Source organism: Panthera tigris, chromosome E2, assembly GCF_018350195.1.
Source record: "Panthera tigris isolate Pti1 chromosome E2, P.tigris_Pti1_mat1.1, whole genome shotgun sequence".
NCBI lineage: Eukaryota > Metazoa > Chordata > Mammalia > Carnivora > Felidae > Panthera > Panthera tigris.
This window is the reverse complement of record NC_056674.1, coordinates 21,457,381-21,473,283: the sequence shown is the minus strand read 5'-3', so window position 1 is coordinate 21,473,283 and position 15,903 is coordinate 21,457,381. Positions and strand designations below refer to the sequence as shown.

At 49.3% G+C, this 15,903-nt stretch overlaps 1 protein-coding gene across 1 annotated transcript in view; it reads right to left on the bottom strand.

Moving 5' to 3' along the window:
- TSHZ3 (teashirt zinc finger homeobox 3) overlaps positions 1 to 14,519 on the bottom strand; it is a 68,657-nt gene extending 54,138 nt beyond the window's left edge. Inside the window, exon 1 of the mRNA XM_042968076.1 lies at positions 14,480 to 14,519. Coding sequence (XP_042824010.1) covers positions 14,480 to 14,519 — 40 coding nt within the window. The remainder of the gene's footprint in view (positions 1 to 14,479) is intronic.
- Between the last annotated feature and the right edge of the window lie 1,384 nt (positions 14,520 to 15,903).

The following is a 15,903-nucleotide window of genomic DNA, read 5'->3' as shown; positions in this document are numbered from 1 at the left end:
GGACAAGAAGCGTCAGATCCCAACCACAGCCCCAGAAAAAATGACCTGTGTGAACTTCTCAAAACTTAAAGACTTCCTTTTCCCCTCCCCATCTTTGTTTGTTTTCCTTTTTTAAGAGAAGGCAAATTTCCATCTGATTTCACTAGCACCGAAGGTTGATATTTTTTACCTGTGAGTTCATAAGTCTGCCAGAAATGATTCCCAGGGAACTGGCTCCCTCTGCCCTCACCTGATGAGCCACCACATTTTGGAATCACCTCGGCTTGACATTAGGCAACGTGCTTCCTCAGCAATCGTTTGCAAAGGAGAGAAGGCAACGGCAAAAATTTCTCTTGGAGGGCCGAGAGGAACTACCACCCCCCCGGTCCCTTGAGATCCCCAGGACATCTCAGGGAAGTGCCCAAGCCCGGGCCAGGGATCCATCGACACTGGCCTCCCGGCCCTTCAGCCCGGGCAGGGAATGAATGGGCAAAATGCCCAAGAAAATGTTGAACGTCAAACACAACCACTACGAAGCTAGGAAACTCTCAGTCTGACTGGAGAACTCAGAAGGCCACCAAGGAGATACTGGCTCAAGGACCCAGGTAGTAACTCGAAGTCAAAACCATCAGTTTCTTGGAGGTCAAGTTCAGAATAGAAACACTTCCTCCAGCCACCTGAACAGGTGAGACCCCTGTGAAGGCTCCAGTAAGTCTCACAGGTGCTTTCTCTTATCTGGGTATTTCTCTCTTTCACACACCCACCCCCCAAAAAAAAGGCCAGCATTGTGTCACCCCTAGGGGGCTCCCAGTGCACTATGGGAGAAGGTGGACGTCACAACGCGAGGCACAGCCCCCGGGGGACTCCCTTGGGATGCTCGGCGACTCATCTGCGGTGCTGCTGTGTAAGGGGAACCTAGGGATGGAGCTCCCAGTGTTCCGATCTGGTGAACCCTGAAAACGGCGTCCCAACTAAAAAAGTGTTGCTTTCTTCCTTCTCATGAATTCTAATATTCAAGCCTTTTTTCCTCCTGCTAATTTTAGTAGTCCTGCTATTCTTTGGGAAGAGAACGGTGTGAAAATCAAGCATAGTATCCAAAAATAAAAGAGTAGATCTGTTTCAGGGCTTGCAGCATATTTAACTGAAAAGCAACTCCAGATATGCCACTTTCTATCTAGTCTTTAATACGTTTTCCAATTTCTCCAGAATATTTTAGCTTCAGAAAAGGCAAGGATGACTTCCTAATCTATGAATATTTTTTGAGACTGAAATGGGCACCCAAAATTATTTCTAGATTGTGATTGGGAGGGTCTTCTCCCTATGTGATGCCAGGTTATCACTCGGGATGGAAGTCACTGATACGCTTCGTGGGGCCACACCAAGGTGGATTACAAATTTTCCTTTGGGACCTAGAGCATGTTTTGTTTGGAGCATGTTCCCAGGCAGGTGAAGTAATACAGAGCTCTCTCCATGGAGCCTGCAGTTAGACCGTATGGCATGCTTTTTGAGCCTTCCACCTTCATTTAAGGGAAAAAAAAAAAAAAAAGAATTCTTGTTTCATCTAAGGAATTCAGTTCCAGCCCACCAGAACTGTGGAAGGACATGTGGTCCAGGTTAGCAGAGATCCTCGGGTCTGAGGCTCTCTTCAACAGCCTGGCGTGACAGCCAGGGGAGCCCAGAGGACAGAGGCAGGGATGCTACCTGAAGACCCCAGCCCACTCCTCCTCCAGCCAGGGAAGCTGGACATTTGTGACAGAAAGTTAGAACTGTGTCAAGCCCTTCATGCAAACAATAAATATTACTTCTGCTCATAATCGGACTTTTCTCCAGCATCGTCTTTGAATGTTGAACCTTTTTCAATTAATTAAAAACTATGCACTGCAGAGTGCATATTTTATCAGCCCTCAGCTGCTTAAGTGTCTAGAAAAGACCAGGCAGTTTTTCTTTCTTTCTTTCTTTCTTTTTTTTTTTTTTTCTTCCAGGCAACCCAGAGCAAGTACTTGCAAGGGTCATATCTTTTTAATTATCTTTTCTCTCTTTGATTAATTATTCCGTCTGACAATAGCGTGTTTCTAATGCTATTCACCTGCCTTTGATGATTGACAACTTTTCTGTCTGATTCAGAGCAAACAGCTGCTGCCACAATCGCCTAGCAACCCGGGTGTGATGGATGAGCCCCCAAGATGGATGGCTGCAATAAATCATGTCTCCAGCCATAAAACTGAGAAAAGGGGATAAGAAGAAAAGCGAACGAAAAACAAAACAAGGTTTCTTCCCATGAGTGCACTCAGTTCCTTACCAATTATACCTGAAATGGACTTTGCACCTATTAATAGCAAAGTTTTTCTAATCAGTAAAAATGGGACGATGCCATTTGTATCGAAGGTGTTTACAATTGTTCCTGCAAATTGGCACTCGTACTCCCAATTTCCTCCAACACTGGCCAAGTGCAAGGGCAGAGGATCAAAGTTTTCCTTTCTCCCATGAAGTCTCAGCAAGAAACAACATCATCTTTTTATAGTCAGATGTGAGTCCAGGTACCGACAAAGGATGTAACTGTGCTTCTACCCAATTTTTGGCACTAGCTGGGCAACACTGCAAGTGAACCCTAAAGTGATCCTTGCATGCAAGGTGTCAGGATGCTAATAAAGTTATTTTAAAATAGAGAGGCGTGTGCACACGTGCACGCGCGCACACACACACACACACACACACACAAAGTTGCCTGGACTTGGTGAGTGAAAAAGCCACGTCTCCATTTCTTTCTGTTCATGGCAGATGCAGGCTTTTTACATGTCAGGGAAAAGTTTGTCCCAGAAGCAGCAAGATAGGAACATCCAGCCCTTCCGCCAATTCTAGACTCTCATTCCTTTAGATAAAAAACTACTGCAGCCTAAAACTTTCTGTCCCATCAATTTTTTTAAATTAATGTCCACACTCTAAGTCATACAAGGAGCCCTAAATTTAATTAGCAGACCCAAATAAAGTCACATATTTAATAGAACGCCTGCCAATTAAGTGTGCGCTATCGGGGCTCTGCTAGTGAAGAGACTGAGCAGGAAGGCCAGCGGTTTTGTTTTCTTTTTTTTGCGCCCGGGGAAAGCTGGCAGCAAGGGCCTCTGCAGCAGAAGAGGCAGAAAGGCTGGCGCTCGGCTGATTTCTCCCAGCGGCTGGGGGCTCCGTCGGTAAGCCAGCCTGCGTCCCTAACTACTTCCAGTAGGTGGGGGTGTCCGGGAGCACAGCTCAAGGGTGCAAAAGAACCAGAAGTGATTAGCCGGCGGGGCCTGGAAACAGCTGTCCACATCAGTCCTGGTGGGGGTCTGCTGGGGCCTGTGAGGGGGGACAGAGCACAGACACAAGAGGGGAGGAGGCCGCTGGGAGCAGGGGCAGGGAGCCACAAAAGACCATTTTTTATCTGAAGTATTCCTGAGACGTGGAAGTCTGTTTCTTCATTCTGACACTGCTAACCAAGCCAACCAGTATTTTTTGAATAGTTATATTGGGCTAAGCTTTTCAGATACAGATTTAAAAAAAAAAAAAAAAAAAAAGCATGTCACAGAGTTGAAAAAATCAGGCAAGGGTCCTGGCTTCAGCAACTGCAGCTCTGTTTATATTTTAATGTTTCGTACGTGACTGCCTCTGTCGGGGAAGAGAGGGAGAGAGGGAGAGGGAGAGAGAGAGAAGTTGCCTGTTAGCTTTAGCGTAAATCACAGATACTTCATTTTTCCCTTGGAAAAACGTCCTTGGAAATTATTCAAAATTAAAACCTCCCCCTCACTTTTTTAGGGGGGGCGGTGTGTCTTCTATATTGTAAATGGGAGGGCTCGTGTCTGGTCAGCAGCAATGAGAACCCAAGGCCAATCGATGGAAATATACACACACACACACACACACACACAGGCCCCTACCCTGCTCCAGCTCGTCCAACTCTCAAGTTACAGGTTTACACGGCAAGTCTAAATAATATTCAAAATGATAAATGGTGCCCTAAGCCCAGCATCTAACATCAATCTTTTCTTAAGGAACATCCATCTTCAATAACGCACGTTTGAATCATGTGAAGCCAGGAGCCCTGAGATTCATTTATACCACCCCTCACAAGCCAGGGTGGCTTGAATGATACCTGTCAGCCCTGGTTTGTTGTTGTTGTTGCTGTTGCTGTTTTCCTTGACTACTAAAGGGAAAAAAAAAAAAAAAAAAAGAAGGAAAAGGAGAAAAGGAATGGGGGTGGGGGGAGAGTCAGAAGAGCGTCAAAGGCCGAACAGTGTGGTTTAGCAGATAATACGAAAGAACATAACCTCTTCCCTGCCTCTGCCAATCTTGGGCCCGCCACACACCCAGCCAGCCATCCACACGGAGCAGGCTCTCGCCTCTCCTCGCCCCTGCCTCTCCACCCTCCTCCCGGTCCCTCTCGCCAAATCAGCAGCCTCTCTCTGCAAGCCAACGGTACAGTACTGGGAGGAGGAGACAGCATCACATGGACTGGGCTTCCCTCCCCTCCCCGTTGTCTGGCTGGGGCCCATATGATAAATGACATATGTCATTCTGTCAGGAGGGAAGGGTGGGTCAGTGATGTATGACTCCGCTGAAAAGGAAATCGACTGTTTGGCATGGTGCAGCTCTTCTCCACCAGGATTTAGTTCCAGAACTCTGAAATGAATTCTCCGACGTTTCAAGTGCATACTTAGGGCAGGCTGATGGGAGGCCTGGGGAAATCGCACTTTATCCTCGCCCTGCCCTTCCAATGGCAAGGAAAAAAAAAAAAAAAAAAAAAGCTTCTGCCACTGGATACCTGCAAAAGGCCACGCGCGTGTCAAAGTCCCCAGCAGTCACACACCACGGGTTATTAAAAATGTGACTCGGGGAAAAAAAAAAAAAAAAAGAAAGAAATTAAGTGGAGAGTAAGGTTAGTCCTTTTATTTATTTATTTTTTAATGGCAAAGGGCTGACACAAAAGCAAGATAAAAATTAGCATGTTTGAAGTAATCGTCCCGCAGCTTGACATCTGCATAGTAAATTTTAAAGGAAAAAAATGTGTCAGACAGCCATGAGCCGCTTCACCCTCCCCCCTTTCATTAGCTCACTGCCAGGGTGGCACTGCTGAACCTCATTACGGCAAGAGGATTTATGAAGCTGAACCCAATGGCAAAGAAAAGGCATCTGTCAATAATTGTAGGGAGCTGCACTCACAGCTTTGAAATCTCATTAAGTATGCAGTTATCAGGCATAAAGATCAAAAACATTACTCAACTCCGACAGAATCTTATGGAGGAACATTAATTAGCAACAGGCCTACAGTACAAAAAAAAAAAAAAAAGAAAGAAAGAAAAAAAAGAAAAAAAAAAAAAACACAGACTTCCTCTCACACCTGCCCAACCCACAAACCTAAAGCAACACTCCCCCTCCCGCCCGAAAAAAAATAATTCCAGGCATCTGAGACTGATCAAGAACATGAAACAGGAGAGAAGCACACAGAAAGAAGAGGGAGGGAAGGGGTGAGAGGCGGCAGGGAGGGAGGAGAGAGGGGGAGGGCGGGGAAATTCGGTTGAGAAAGGCTTGGCTGTGAGAAGAGAAAAGGAAGAAGCTGTCAAACTTGAGAAGGATGTCAGTGCTGGCCCTGATTACAGGGGCCTATGGAGTTCTCAGACCTTTTATCATCCTCGCCATCAAAACCAGCCAAGGCTCACCGCAGGAGGGCTGGTGACTGCCTGACTGCAGCCCAGGCCAGCGCCAGGGACCCAGGACCCTCTCACCTGGCAGGCAGGGTGCCTTAGGCCCAGCGCCCAGGAGGCAGGCCCTGCCAGCCCGTCTGTGGCAGCACCTTGCTCTCTGCCGGCCTGGTCTGCACCCAGCTGACCACAGCCACGGCCAGACCCAGCTCTGCGGGTCCAGGGCACAGTCTAGGGACTCACGGCTGTCACTGTCCATCTCACCGCCATCTGAAAACACCCCGTTCCTCCTCCAAAGAGATTTTGGCATCCTCTCTGCTCACACGTACACTTTCTCTTATTTGATTTCTGTGTATGACTGACTCATACGCTTCGTCGCCTATAACACACTGAAAAATAAAATATAAATGTGGGGAATTCACATCCAAACTCTCACGCCGACACCAGGTCACGAGGCTTCGTGACCTCTGTAGCACACGGGGCAGGGTGCAAGCTGACGACGGGATCACATGGATGCCCGAGCGAGTCTGACTCCAGGATGTCCACAGAAGGAAAAAAAAAAAAAAAAAAATCAAACGACAAGCTTCTTTAACCACCACGTTCTCCATCTCCTGCAAGCTGCACTGGCAAAGAGTAATTTACACATGTTTGGAAACATCCCACAAGGAGGATGTGCTTGGGGTCTCAGGCAAAGTTCTCTTCTGTTCTCTGGTAGCCCGCATCTAGGGTAGGCGCACCGAGGCCTGGGGAGGGGTCACAGATACCACTCAGGTTCTGCCCAACAGGCAACATCGCCCCTGGCATGTGGTGCGACAGTTAGGCACGGCCCCCCAGGATCCCCTGGGAAAGGTGTAGAATACTAACTGTAATGATAATAAACCATATATTCTGTACCAATGTCTCTCACAGAAAGGTGGCCTTCTCTGGTTACCCACGAGCATGTGCTTGAATGCGCCTGTGCGCTCCCCCTGCCACACACACACACACACACACACACACACACACACTTCCCATAATCCCACACCATGAGAAAACCTTCAGAACAGCACTCTTTGGACCTAAAACCTTTGCCATCTCTCGTCTCAGAGTGCTTCTCTCCCTCCTAGGCCACCCTCTTACCTCATTCCATGGCCACTTCTGGGAAGCCTTTACCCCTCTCCTCTACAGAAGATAATGGTCACCTTTTCTAATTAGCCACATCTTTGAGGAAAAGGGCATTAAGATTCCTAGGCAACCAGCTTGGAGATCTCTCCAAGACAAGGCCCATCCTTTCCAATAAATGACTCTCCTTTGGAATATCAATGAACACAGCTCGGATAAATTGTCACCTATGGCCAAAACCAGTTAAGAACACTGGTCTATAAGCCAGACTTGATGAGAAGGAATTTTAGTAGTAGTGTTACAATAAGGTGTTTATATTTTTTATGTGCTTACCATATTACCTTTATTATGTGTAACATCAAAGTGATTATAGCAATTACATCTAACAGAATTAATTACAGAACTTCCCATCATTCCAGGATACATAATGCATTAGAGGTAAGCCAAAGAAAGAAAACATCTTGATTGTAGTAACTATTGTTGGTATGTATTTTCCCCAGCAGCAACGCCAAAGCAACGGCAGCTTGCAGGAAGAACAGGGTAATGGAAACTGAGAGGCTTAATAGGAAATGAGGTATATTTTCTTTAAATTAAGTAACACCTCTGCCTAATAATATGTTGGTGCTATTGGACATATAAAATCAATTTAATTTTTTTAAGTGTAAATCTTTAAAAGGCTCTAGTTAATCCCACCAACCAATGTTACTACATAAAGGAGAAAGCACATGGGTGAAAGACTTACAAGTCTTTACGTATGCAAAATAAATTCACTCAAGGCTTCATTAATATTAATTTAAATTCAAAACCCATTTACATTAAATTGTTCATTAAAAATTGCCTATTTTATGCAACATGCATTTCTCAAAGAACTCAGAGGAAACTGAATACATAGGACTAGATTTAATGATGAGAATGGTAAAAATCAAAAGTAAATGAATTGGGGTCATTTCACGTATATTACCAAATGGCGCGTTGCCCTCCATTAAGGATGGGTTCCAGTTTGGGGAACAACAAACGCTCAGAGTATCTTGCTTTCTGCCACCATGCACTTGTGACCACGACCTTCTGGTCTACCCAAGAATAAGAAGAAAACAAGTCCCACTCGTGCGATGAAGAGGGCAGTCCATTCAAACCTGCACTTGGAAAGGGAGCAGGTCCCACCTCAGAATCCCAGCTGAGGGAATTCTGAGCTCAGGTCTGAACTCACAGACCTTGGAGAGTTAGGCTTGCTTTTCAGAAAACGTACATTAGTTAGCATTTGCTGGTGTACATCTTGGTTTAGAATGAATGGTTTCTCTCTCCCTTTCACTCCCTCCCCACCCCCACCCCCCCGCCCCCGCAATGCTTTATTCCCAAAGCAAGGGGACCAAGATATGATGACAAGGACTTGGTAAGTTCCTTGCTTTGGCGCCCTCCCCCTGAAGACAATCTGAACTTACACTGTTTCCCCAACAGCTGTTCTGGATGAAGAAAACACCGTCATAATTAATAACATGTGTCCTGACAGTATGAATTAATAATTTATCATTAAGCCCAAACAAATTGAAATTATTCTTCAAGAGCCACACCTTTGCACGTCTGAGAAAACAAGGTATGAAGATGGTCGAAAAGTCCAGGTAACGTGACCTTTAGAGAAATGCCTTTTTACTCCCCTCGATACATCACTGGGGCCACTCCTGTTGAAACACTAAAATAATTTACAGAATTGAAAGTAATTAAACCCAAGAATCTAAGTGCTGATCAAATCAAGTGTATGTGCTTGAAATGTCTTCTTTTTTAAATGGGGCTTATAAAATATTCAATATTTGGTCAAGGACACTATGTAATCTTTCTAATAAAGATTCCTAAATCTAGAGTATGACAGTTGTTCAGGCAAGTGGTCATAAGCAGATTATACTCTATAACTTTTTTTTTTTTTACTTCCAAAAATGCAGACCTTTATTCTAGCTACAAACAGGAAACTGAATTTTTATGTCCATGTCTAATGTAATTGTTTGTTACCAATGTCGAAAAATTAGAGAAAGCTACCAAGCCTGCGTATCCATTCTCTGCAATTCAGGTAAAAAATCTAGAAGGGGGGGGAAAAAAAAACATATTCATAGCCATTGTTTAGTAGGATTTAAAAATTAATTTAATGACTAACTGCAAATACTGGAAACTAGAATTAATCTGTCTGGATTTTTTTAAAGGCTTACAGACATTTAAATGCATGTATCGGGACACTTTATCAACCTAACATAAAATTGTCATCTTATCTTATTATATGACTATTTTATGCATGTGTCAAAGAATTTTAAAATGACTGCCTGTCTATTGAGTCTAATTACAACTGCACATTATCTGTCTAGATGTACCAGTCCATATCATTGTTACCAAATACAATATATTGTATTCACCTTTCATTTTTAACTTCAGACAGAGAAACCACAATTTGGAGCGTAACTAAAATACACACACACGCACGCACGCACACACAGTGAACACCTGAGAAGGTCTGGGCTCAGTGATGCCACTGTTCTGCTCTGTCCTGCTCCTCCCCACGGGCTGTGGGGAAATGCTGCAGGGGTGTCACAAAACAGCTGCTGTGACAGAAAGGCCCCTCTACCTAACTGGGCTGCACACAAACACAGAAGGGTACACACACACTCTACTTCTTTTCTTTTCTTTTCTTTCCTTTATTTATTTTTATTATTATTATTATTATTTTTTTTTTTTTACTACCAGACCAAAGCTATTTTTATAGTTTGTCCAGCGACAGGCAGGAATAAAAATGGGCCAGCAGGAAAGCCTCACAAACTGCCCTCGGAAGACATGTCCCTGGATTAACATGGCTGTTGGGCACCAGGACTGGGACTCGGCTCCTCTCCCTTCTTGTTCCCTGCCTGTGACTGCAGCCCTCGCCCCGGCCTGGCTCTGCCACAAGCAGAGTCAAAGGGGGGGAAGCCCCCCCCCCAAAGTGGTGCAGGCACTTTGCCCTCAAGGTGATCCTTCTCCTTCCAGACACCCCAGGAGTGGAGGTGACATGGGCGGGGGGGGGGGGGGCAGGAAGGGCTTTAATTCTGGGAACTCACCTGGGCTTCCCGGCAACCCCACGGCCCTGAGCAGTCACCTTTCATTGTAATCTCTTTACAAAACAATCTTTGGTAAAAAGAAGGAAAACGCAGACGTGTGAGACAATTTAGGGAAGAGTACTGATACGTCAGTTATTGACTATCGCTCGCTTATGAGCGCGCTCAAGGCAACACTGAGAACAAAATGACAACATCCACCGCTCACAATCAAGTGTGGCCCTGGAGAGCACTGAAGCCCTAACTGACAGATGTCAAGATAATGGGGGCACAGCAGCTGATTCTAGAAGATTCTCTTCCCTAGGTGGACGTCCAGGGGGACAGCCTTTGCCTCCTGCCCTCTTTGTTTTTCTCCCTCATCTTCTTGATTTTCCTTTTTAAAATTTGCATTGTTCCACCCATTTTGTAGGAAAATGAGAGTCGGGGGGGGGGGGGGGGAGGGGGCAGGAATCACAGAGCAGCCGAAACCAGTCATTTTGTCACCTTGCTACAAGGCAGAATACTTGCCCAAAGGAGAAACGTGTGGCAAGCTTGAGAGCAAATATATTCCCAAGGCCGACGCCGAAATGCCCTTCTGAACGCTCCACGTGCCTCTGACAGAGAAGAGGAAATCTCTCTGGAGCCGCCCAATGTGTGGCCCAGAGTCAGGAAGGCCAGGGTGCACTAGTGACCAGCAGGTGCACTCCCTTTCAGGCATGCCCACGTCTCCTGGCAATGCAAACCCCCTCTGCCTTGCCACAAGCCCATCCTACCCCGGGGGACCCACAGCGATCTGTCACACTAGCCGAACCCAAGGGGTTCAAACCACTTTTGTAAAAGTGAAGATACTCAAAGGTTTACCCTGTTGACGTGACCACCTAAGAACTCCTTGGAAGATTATTCTCTTTCAATGAATAAGATTCAAAACGGTCAGTGACGAGCTGTTGTTCCTTGAGGACTGGTTTTGTTTTGTTTTGTTTTGTTTTGTTTTGTTTGCAAGTTTCGGCAATTTTTTTAAATGATTTTACAGTCCCCCCCCCCCCGAAAATGGATATGAGTGGATAAAACGCTATCTGCTATGAAACACTGCTCCAATTTTTTTTTTCTGGTATCTTCAAAGAATACGTGGTTTAAAAAACGTGACGCACGGGCAAGAGTCACATTTTAAGCAAGGGACAATGGTCATTTCGCCCGAAGGACACTGGCCTCTGCAACCCTGTTCCTCTGAGGCAGCAACATCTGTCCAGCACAAACGTACAGCCCTTCGAAATTACACGCGTGGAGAAAGGACGCTCCTGCCCAGGTTTCTCTTCGGCAGGTGAAGAAATGTCTCTCTCCTTTTGAGAAAAGGCACTAAGCCATGCATGATTTCCGTTAAAAAAAGAAAGAAAGGAATAGAAAAGAAAAGAAAATCCTCAAGCACAGAAATACGTCTTTTCAGGGATTCTTGGAGCCTGCTTTGGCCTTCTGGAGAGCAGTGGTACATTTGGCCTAGATATAAAGACTGTGTGCACCTGTGTGCGACGTCTGCACGCCTTACCCAGCTCTCAGCCCTTTGTGGTTGTTATTCTACCCCAGACCATTAAAAGGGCCCTAATTCCTATGACATGATTATCCAGGTACCAAAGCCCATTTGTCACCTGCAGCAGAAAATTGAGTTAATGCACAACTAAAGGCAGCCAGGACTGTGTAATATCAACTTGATTACATCAAACTAGCTGCAAACCTAATTCTGCTGGATGACACTGTGTCGAGCTTGTCATCTCCAATCATTAAAGCTGTCAGGGATCCATCAGGTTTACAGCTAATTAGGTGAACACTAATGAAGCTGGCAAAACAACTTTTCTTTTTTTATGGCTGAGCGGACCTTTCAGTTTGGAGGGGAAAAAAAATTCTCGAGTATTCTCAAGGTTGCTGGGGACTGGATTTCCAGTTACCAATCAGCAGACATCTTTCTTTTTCCCACTCTCTCTCTATCAGTGCAAAGCAATCAATTTGTCATCACTCCCAGGATGCCACAAAAGCAGGCATGAACCTTATAACTTGCAGCTGTGAGAACTGAAAACGGGAGGGAAAAAAATGGGAAGTTTCTTGTCCAACCAACCAACAAACAAAAACCTCAGACAGCTCACTTATTGGCCTGTGCATACTTAGCTCAGGCCTCAGTGTGGAGGGTTCTTTCTTTCTCTCTCTCTGTCTCTCCCTCTCTTTTTTTTTTTTTATTCCTCCCCTCTTCCTAAATAAGTAGCCCTTCAGACATTCTCCACCCCCTCCTCCACACGTCCATTAGGCAGAAGCATTCTGATAAAGTAAATCCAAAACCAGGGTATGGGAAAGAAAGAAAGCACTCAGGCTGCCAACTTCTGATTGACCATTAAGCTATTGATGAATGTGCCTGTCAGGAGAGAGACAATTAAATCAAATATGAAACAAAGTCGTTTTGACGGGTCATTTTGATAGAGCAAAACCATTCTTCCATCTCCTATTAGCCGGGCAGTCAAGTTTTTATATAACGAATATTTCTTAACTGACCTGAGATTTCCTGGCTGGCTTTTGTAAAAGGTGCAGAAAGGTTAGGGAACAGGTTGCTTTAAGATAGATAGATAGATAGGTGGATAGATAGATAGATAGATAGATAGATGGATGGATAGATAAAATCAACAGGACCTTTCCTCCGCTAACATTTTTAGCAGGAAGTTATCAGAGAAGAGTCTCAGATTGGCAAGGTGGGGGAGAAAAAGGTGAAGCCACCGTAGAAAGAGTTCTAACCTAAATGTAAAGATGTAATCACATATGGTTCATTTGATTGAGGCACACAGATACCTTAAAATGTGCATCCAAAAAGGAAAGAAAAAAAATTCAAAGACTGGAAGAAGCCCAAGACACTCCTACTGCCCAACTTTGTGAAGGAGTCCTCCAAAGTTTTGGAGTTTATTTTGGGCAGATAAGCTCACTGCCTGAGCTTGGAATTTAAAGGAGAGGGTAGAATGGACAAGAAGCACCAGCCAGGAGGTGACCTGAGTGGCAGCACCCTCCCCATAACCACTGCTGGGATTTTCAAACTTCCTAAATTTGGGCAACACCGAGGACAGACAGCAAAACCTGCCGTACGTGCCCCAAACCAAGTCTCCTTTCTTCTAGGGTTTTCTTAAGGCAGGAACGAGAAAGTACATTTCTGGAAAAAAAAGGAGCGCGTTCCCTCTGCGTGACCCTGTGTAAGGAGACTCCAGGGTGCATCCAGGGTGGGCTCCACCAGCAGGGCCGGCTCCCATGATGGAAATGACCATCCCCGTCACCCCCAGGGCTACTACAGGCACTCAGGGGGCGGCACAGGTACAACGCCTTCATCCAAGTGGGGCGTCAGGCAATGCCCTGACCCTTCCCTCTGCTCTCCCTTCCTCCACTAAAAGAAAAGAGCAGAAAAGACACGAACCTCCACTTAACCCTCCGATTTCAGGCAGCATCTGAACCTCTGCACATCTGAGTGTTACTCATATCAAAATACATCCCGTCCACATGTGGTCCTCTCAGCAATCCGTCCCAAATCCCCGAACTTCCACTGACAGGGCCCTAGTGACGTCACAGAGCTTGGCCTCACCATTGGGAGTGATTTATTGATGTTTATTGGGAATGAATAGATCAAAGGCAGCAGCATGACGGGCGATCAATCAGTCATCAAATCAAGGGTGGCAAAGGGCCAGAAACCCTTCTTCCAGGCAACATACCCCCAACTGACATTATTGCAAAATAATGTTATGTGTGTGGGTTTTGTTTTGTTTTCAATGATGCTTTTTCCAGAAAAGAAAAAAAAAAAGAAATCGGCTCAATCTTAACAGGAGTTGACATCCTGGCAAAAAAAAAAAAAAAAAAAAAAAAAAAAAAGAGAGAGAGAGAAAGAAAGAAAGAAAGAAAGAAAAGAAAAGAAAAGAAAAAGAAAACCGGGGGTTGGGGGGGGTGGGTGGGAGTAGACAGGCACGTCCCAGAACTAAGTGCTACGAGGAGGTGAGGGTGGGAGAAGCAGTGGAAGGAGGGGGTGGGGGTAAGGGAAAACAAACACGGATAGAGGAAACGCCAGCATCTAACAGTGACTTGACGGTCATCTGACAATACGGAGACCCAGTGCGCTCTGCCTTCCACCGCTTGCCCGCTTTGGGCCCAATAAATGAAGAATCAATCGGATTAGCAGTAAGGTGGCCGAAGGGACCCGCTCGCTCACTCGCCGGCTCTCTCTGGTTCGGCAGACACCGGGCTGTCCCCCCGCCGGCCGGCCGCGGGAGGACACGGAAGGTGTCCCAGGGAACTCAGGTGACCCCGCCCGCCCCCCACAGAAAGAGCCCGAAGAGGGCTCCTTCCCATCCCCTCCGCAGCCGGCGAGCTGAAGAGGCAGGGACCCAGGCGGGCTCAGTTAGCCCCCGAGCGCGCGCGGCTCGCGAAGTGGGTGCGAGCCGGGGCAGGGCGAGCGCGGCGGGGCGTCCGGGGGGCGCCCGGGACGCGAGGCGGGCGCACGCACCCAGAGAGCAGAGCAGCGAGCGAGCCTGGCGCCCCGGAGTTACTCTGCGCGGGCAGAGGAAGAGGGGCGAGGAGTGGGGCGAGGAGGAGCCGGGTCGCCGCCGGCCGGAGGCGCACGGCAGCGAGAGGAAGAGGAGGAGGAGGAGAGGAGGAGGAAGGGGAAGCGGCTCGTACCTGCTGCGCGCCGGGGCGCCTGCTGCTTCCTCCTCGGCATGATGCTCCTCCGGCGACTGCCACTGCCGCCGCCGCCGCCGCCGCCGCTGCCGGGCTGAGGAGAGGGAGGGAGGGGCGGCGGGCCCGCGGGGGGGCGAGGCGGGCCGGCTCTCAGCCTCCCCCCCGGAGAGCGGCCGCCCGCAGGATGCTGCTGCGCCCCGGCTCTCCGCGTCCCCCCCTCTCCGCGCTCCGCCGCGATCCCCGAACGTGCGGAGGGAAGAAGGAGGGCGGGCGAGGGAGGCGCGGGGAGGGAGGAGCGCGGGGGGAGGAGGAGGCAGAGGAGGAGGAGGTGGTGAAGGAGGAGGAGGAGGAGGAGGACCGCGCTGCCGGCGGAATGGGAAGTTTGACAAATCGCTCCAGAGGCCCGAGGAGGAGGGGGCGGGGAGGAACGGCGGCCCTGCCCCCCCCCCCCGCCCCGTCCCCAGACGAGGTGCGCGGGGTTCGGGGCCGGGGGGCGGGGAGAGGGGGAGAAGGCGGGCAGAGGGGTGGGAGGAGGAGCGCGGGAGCGGCCCCGGCTGGTCCTGCCCCGGCCCCCGCCCCCGGGCAGGGGGTCACGGCATCGGGGGGGGGCGCTCAGCCGCCGCCGCGGCCCGGGGCTCAGCGGTCCAGTCTTCTGCCCGCGGCGCGGCTGGAGCGGCGGCGTCGGCAACAGGCAAGCTTAAAGGAAAAGGAGATGATCGTGTCACTCGCCCGCCCGCGGGGGCGCCGCGCCCCCGCTCCCGGCCCCGGGCCTGTCTAGGACCCCCGCCCCGTCCGGGGAGGGGGTGCCGCCCCTCCGCCCCCGCCCTATGCGCGCACGCAGGGGCGCGGCGCCGGCCCGGCCCAGCTCGTCCCGGGGCGCTCGCTACCCTCTCCCGCCCCTCTTCCCCACCCAGCCTCGCCCCCTGGCCGCCCCCGGCTGCCCCGCCCGTGCCGCACTCCTCTCCACCCGCCGCGTCCAAAGCCCCCAGCTTTCTCGCCGGGCCTGGGCCCGCACCCCCCGGGGATGCCGGGGCCCGCGGGCGGGCGCCGGCGCCCTCGAGGGAGGAGGCGGGCGCGGGCCAGAGTGGGTGGGGGCTGCTCCCAGACCCCGCGCCACCCGGGCTCCTCCCCCGGGACCCGCCGCAGCCACTTCCCCCAATTTTTTTTTTTCCCGGGCAAACTTTCCCGGGCCCGTCCCGGGGGTCGGCGTGGGAGGGGGGTGTCTCCAAGTTTCCTCCTCCGCACGGGAAGATCAAGGTCCTTCCGCCCCCCACCCCGCCCTTCGCCCCCTAGGCGCCGGGCCGCGCCCCCCACCCCAAGCGCTGGCAGATCCGAGGGCGGGACGGGGGGGTGGGGGGGTGGGTGGGGGCGGGGGAAGGAACTCGGGCTCCCAAGCCCATCCCCCGCCCCAGGGCGCCCCCCGA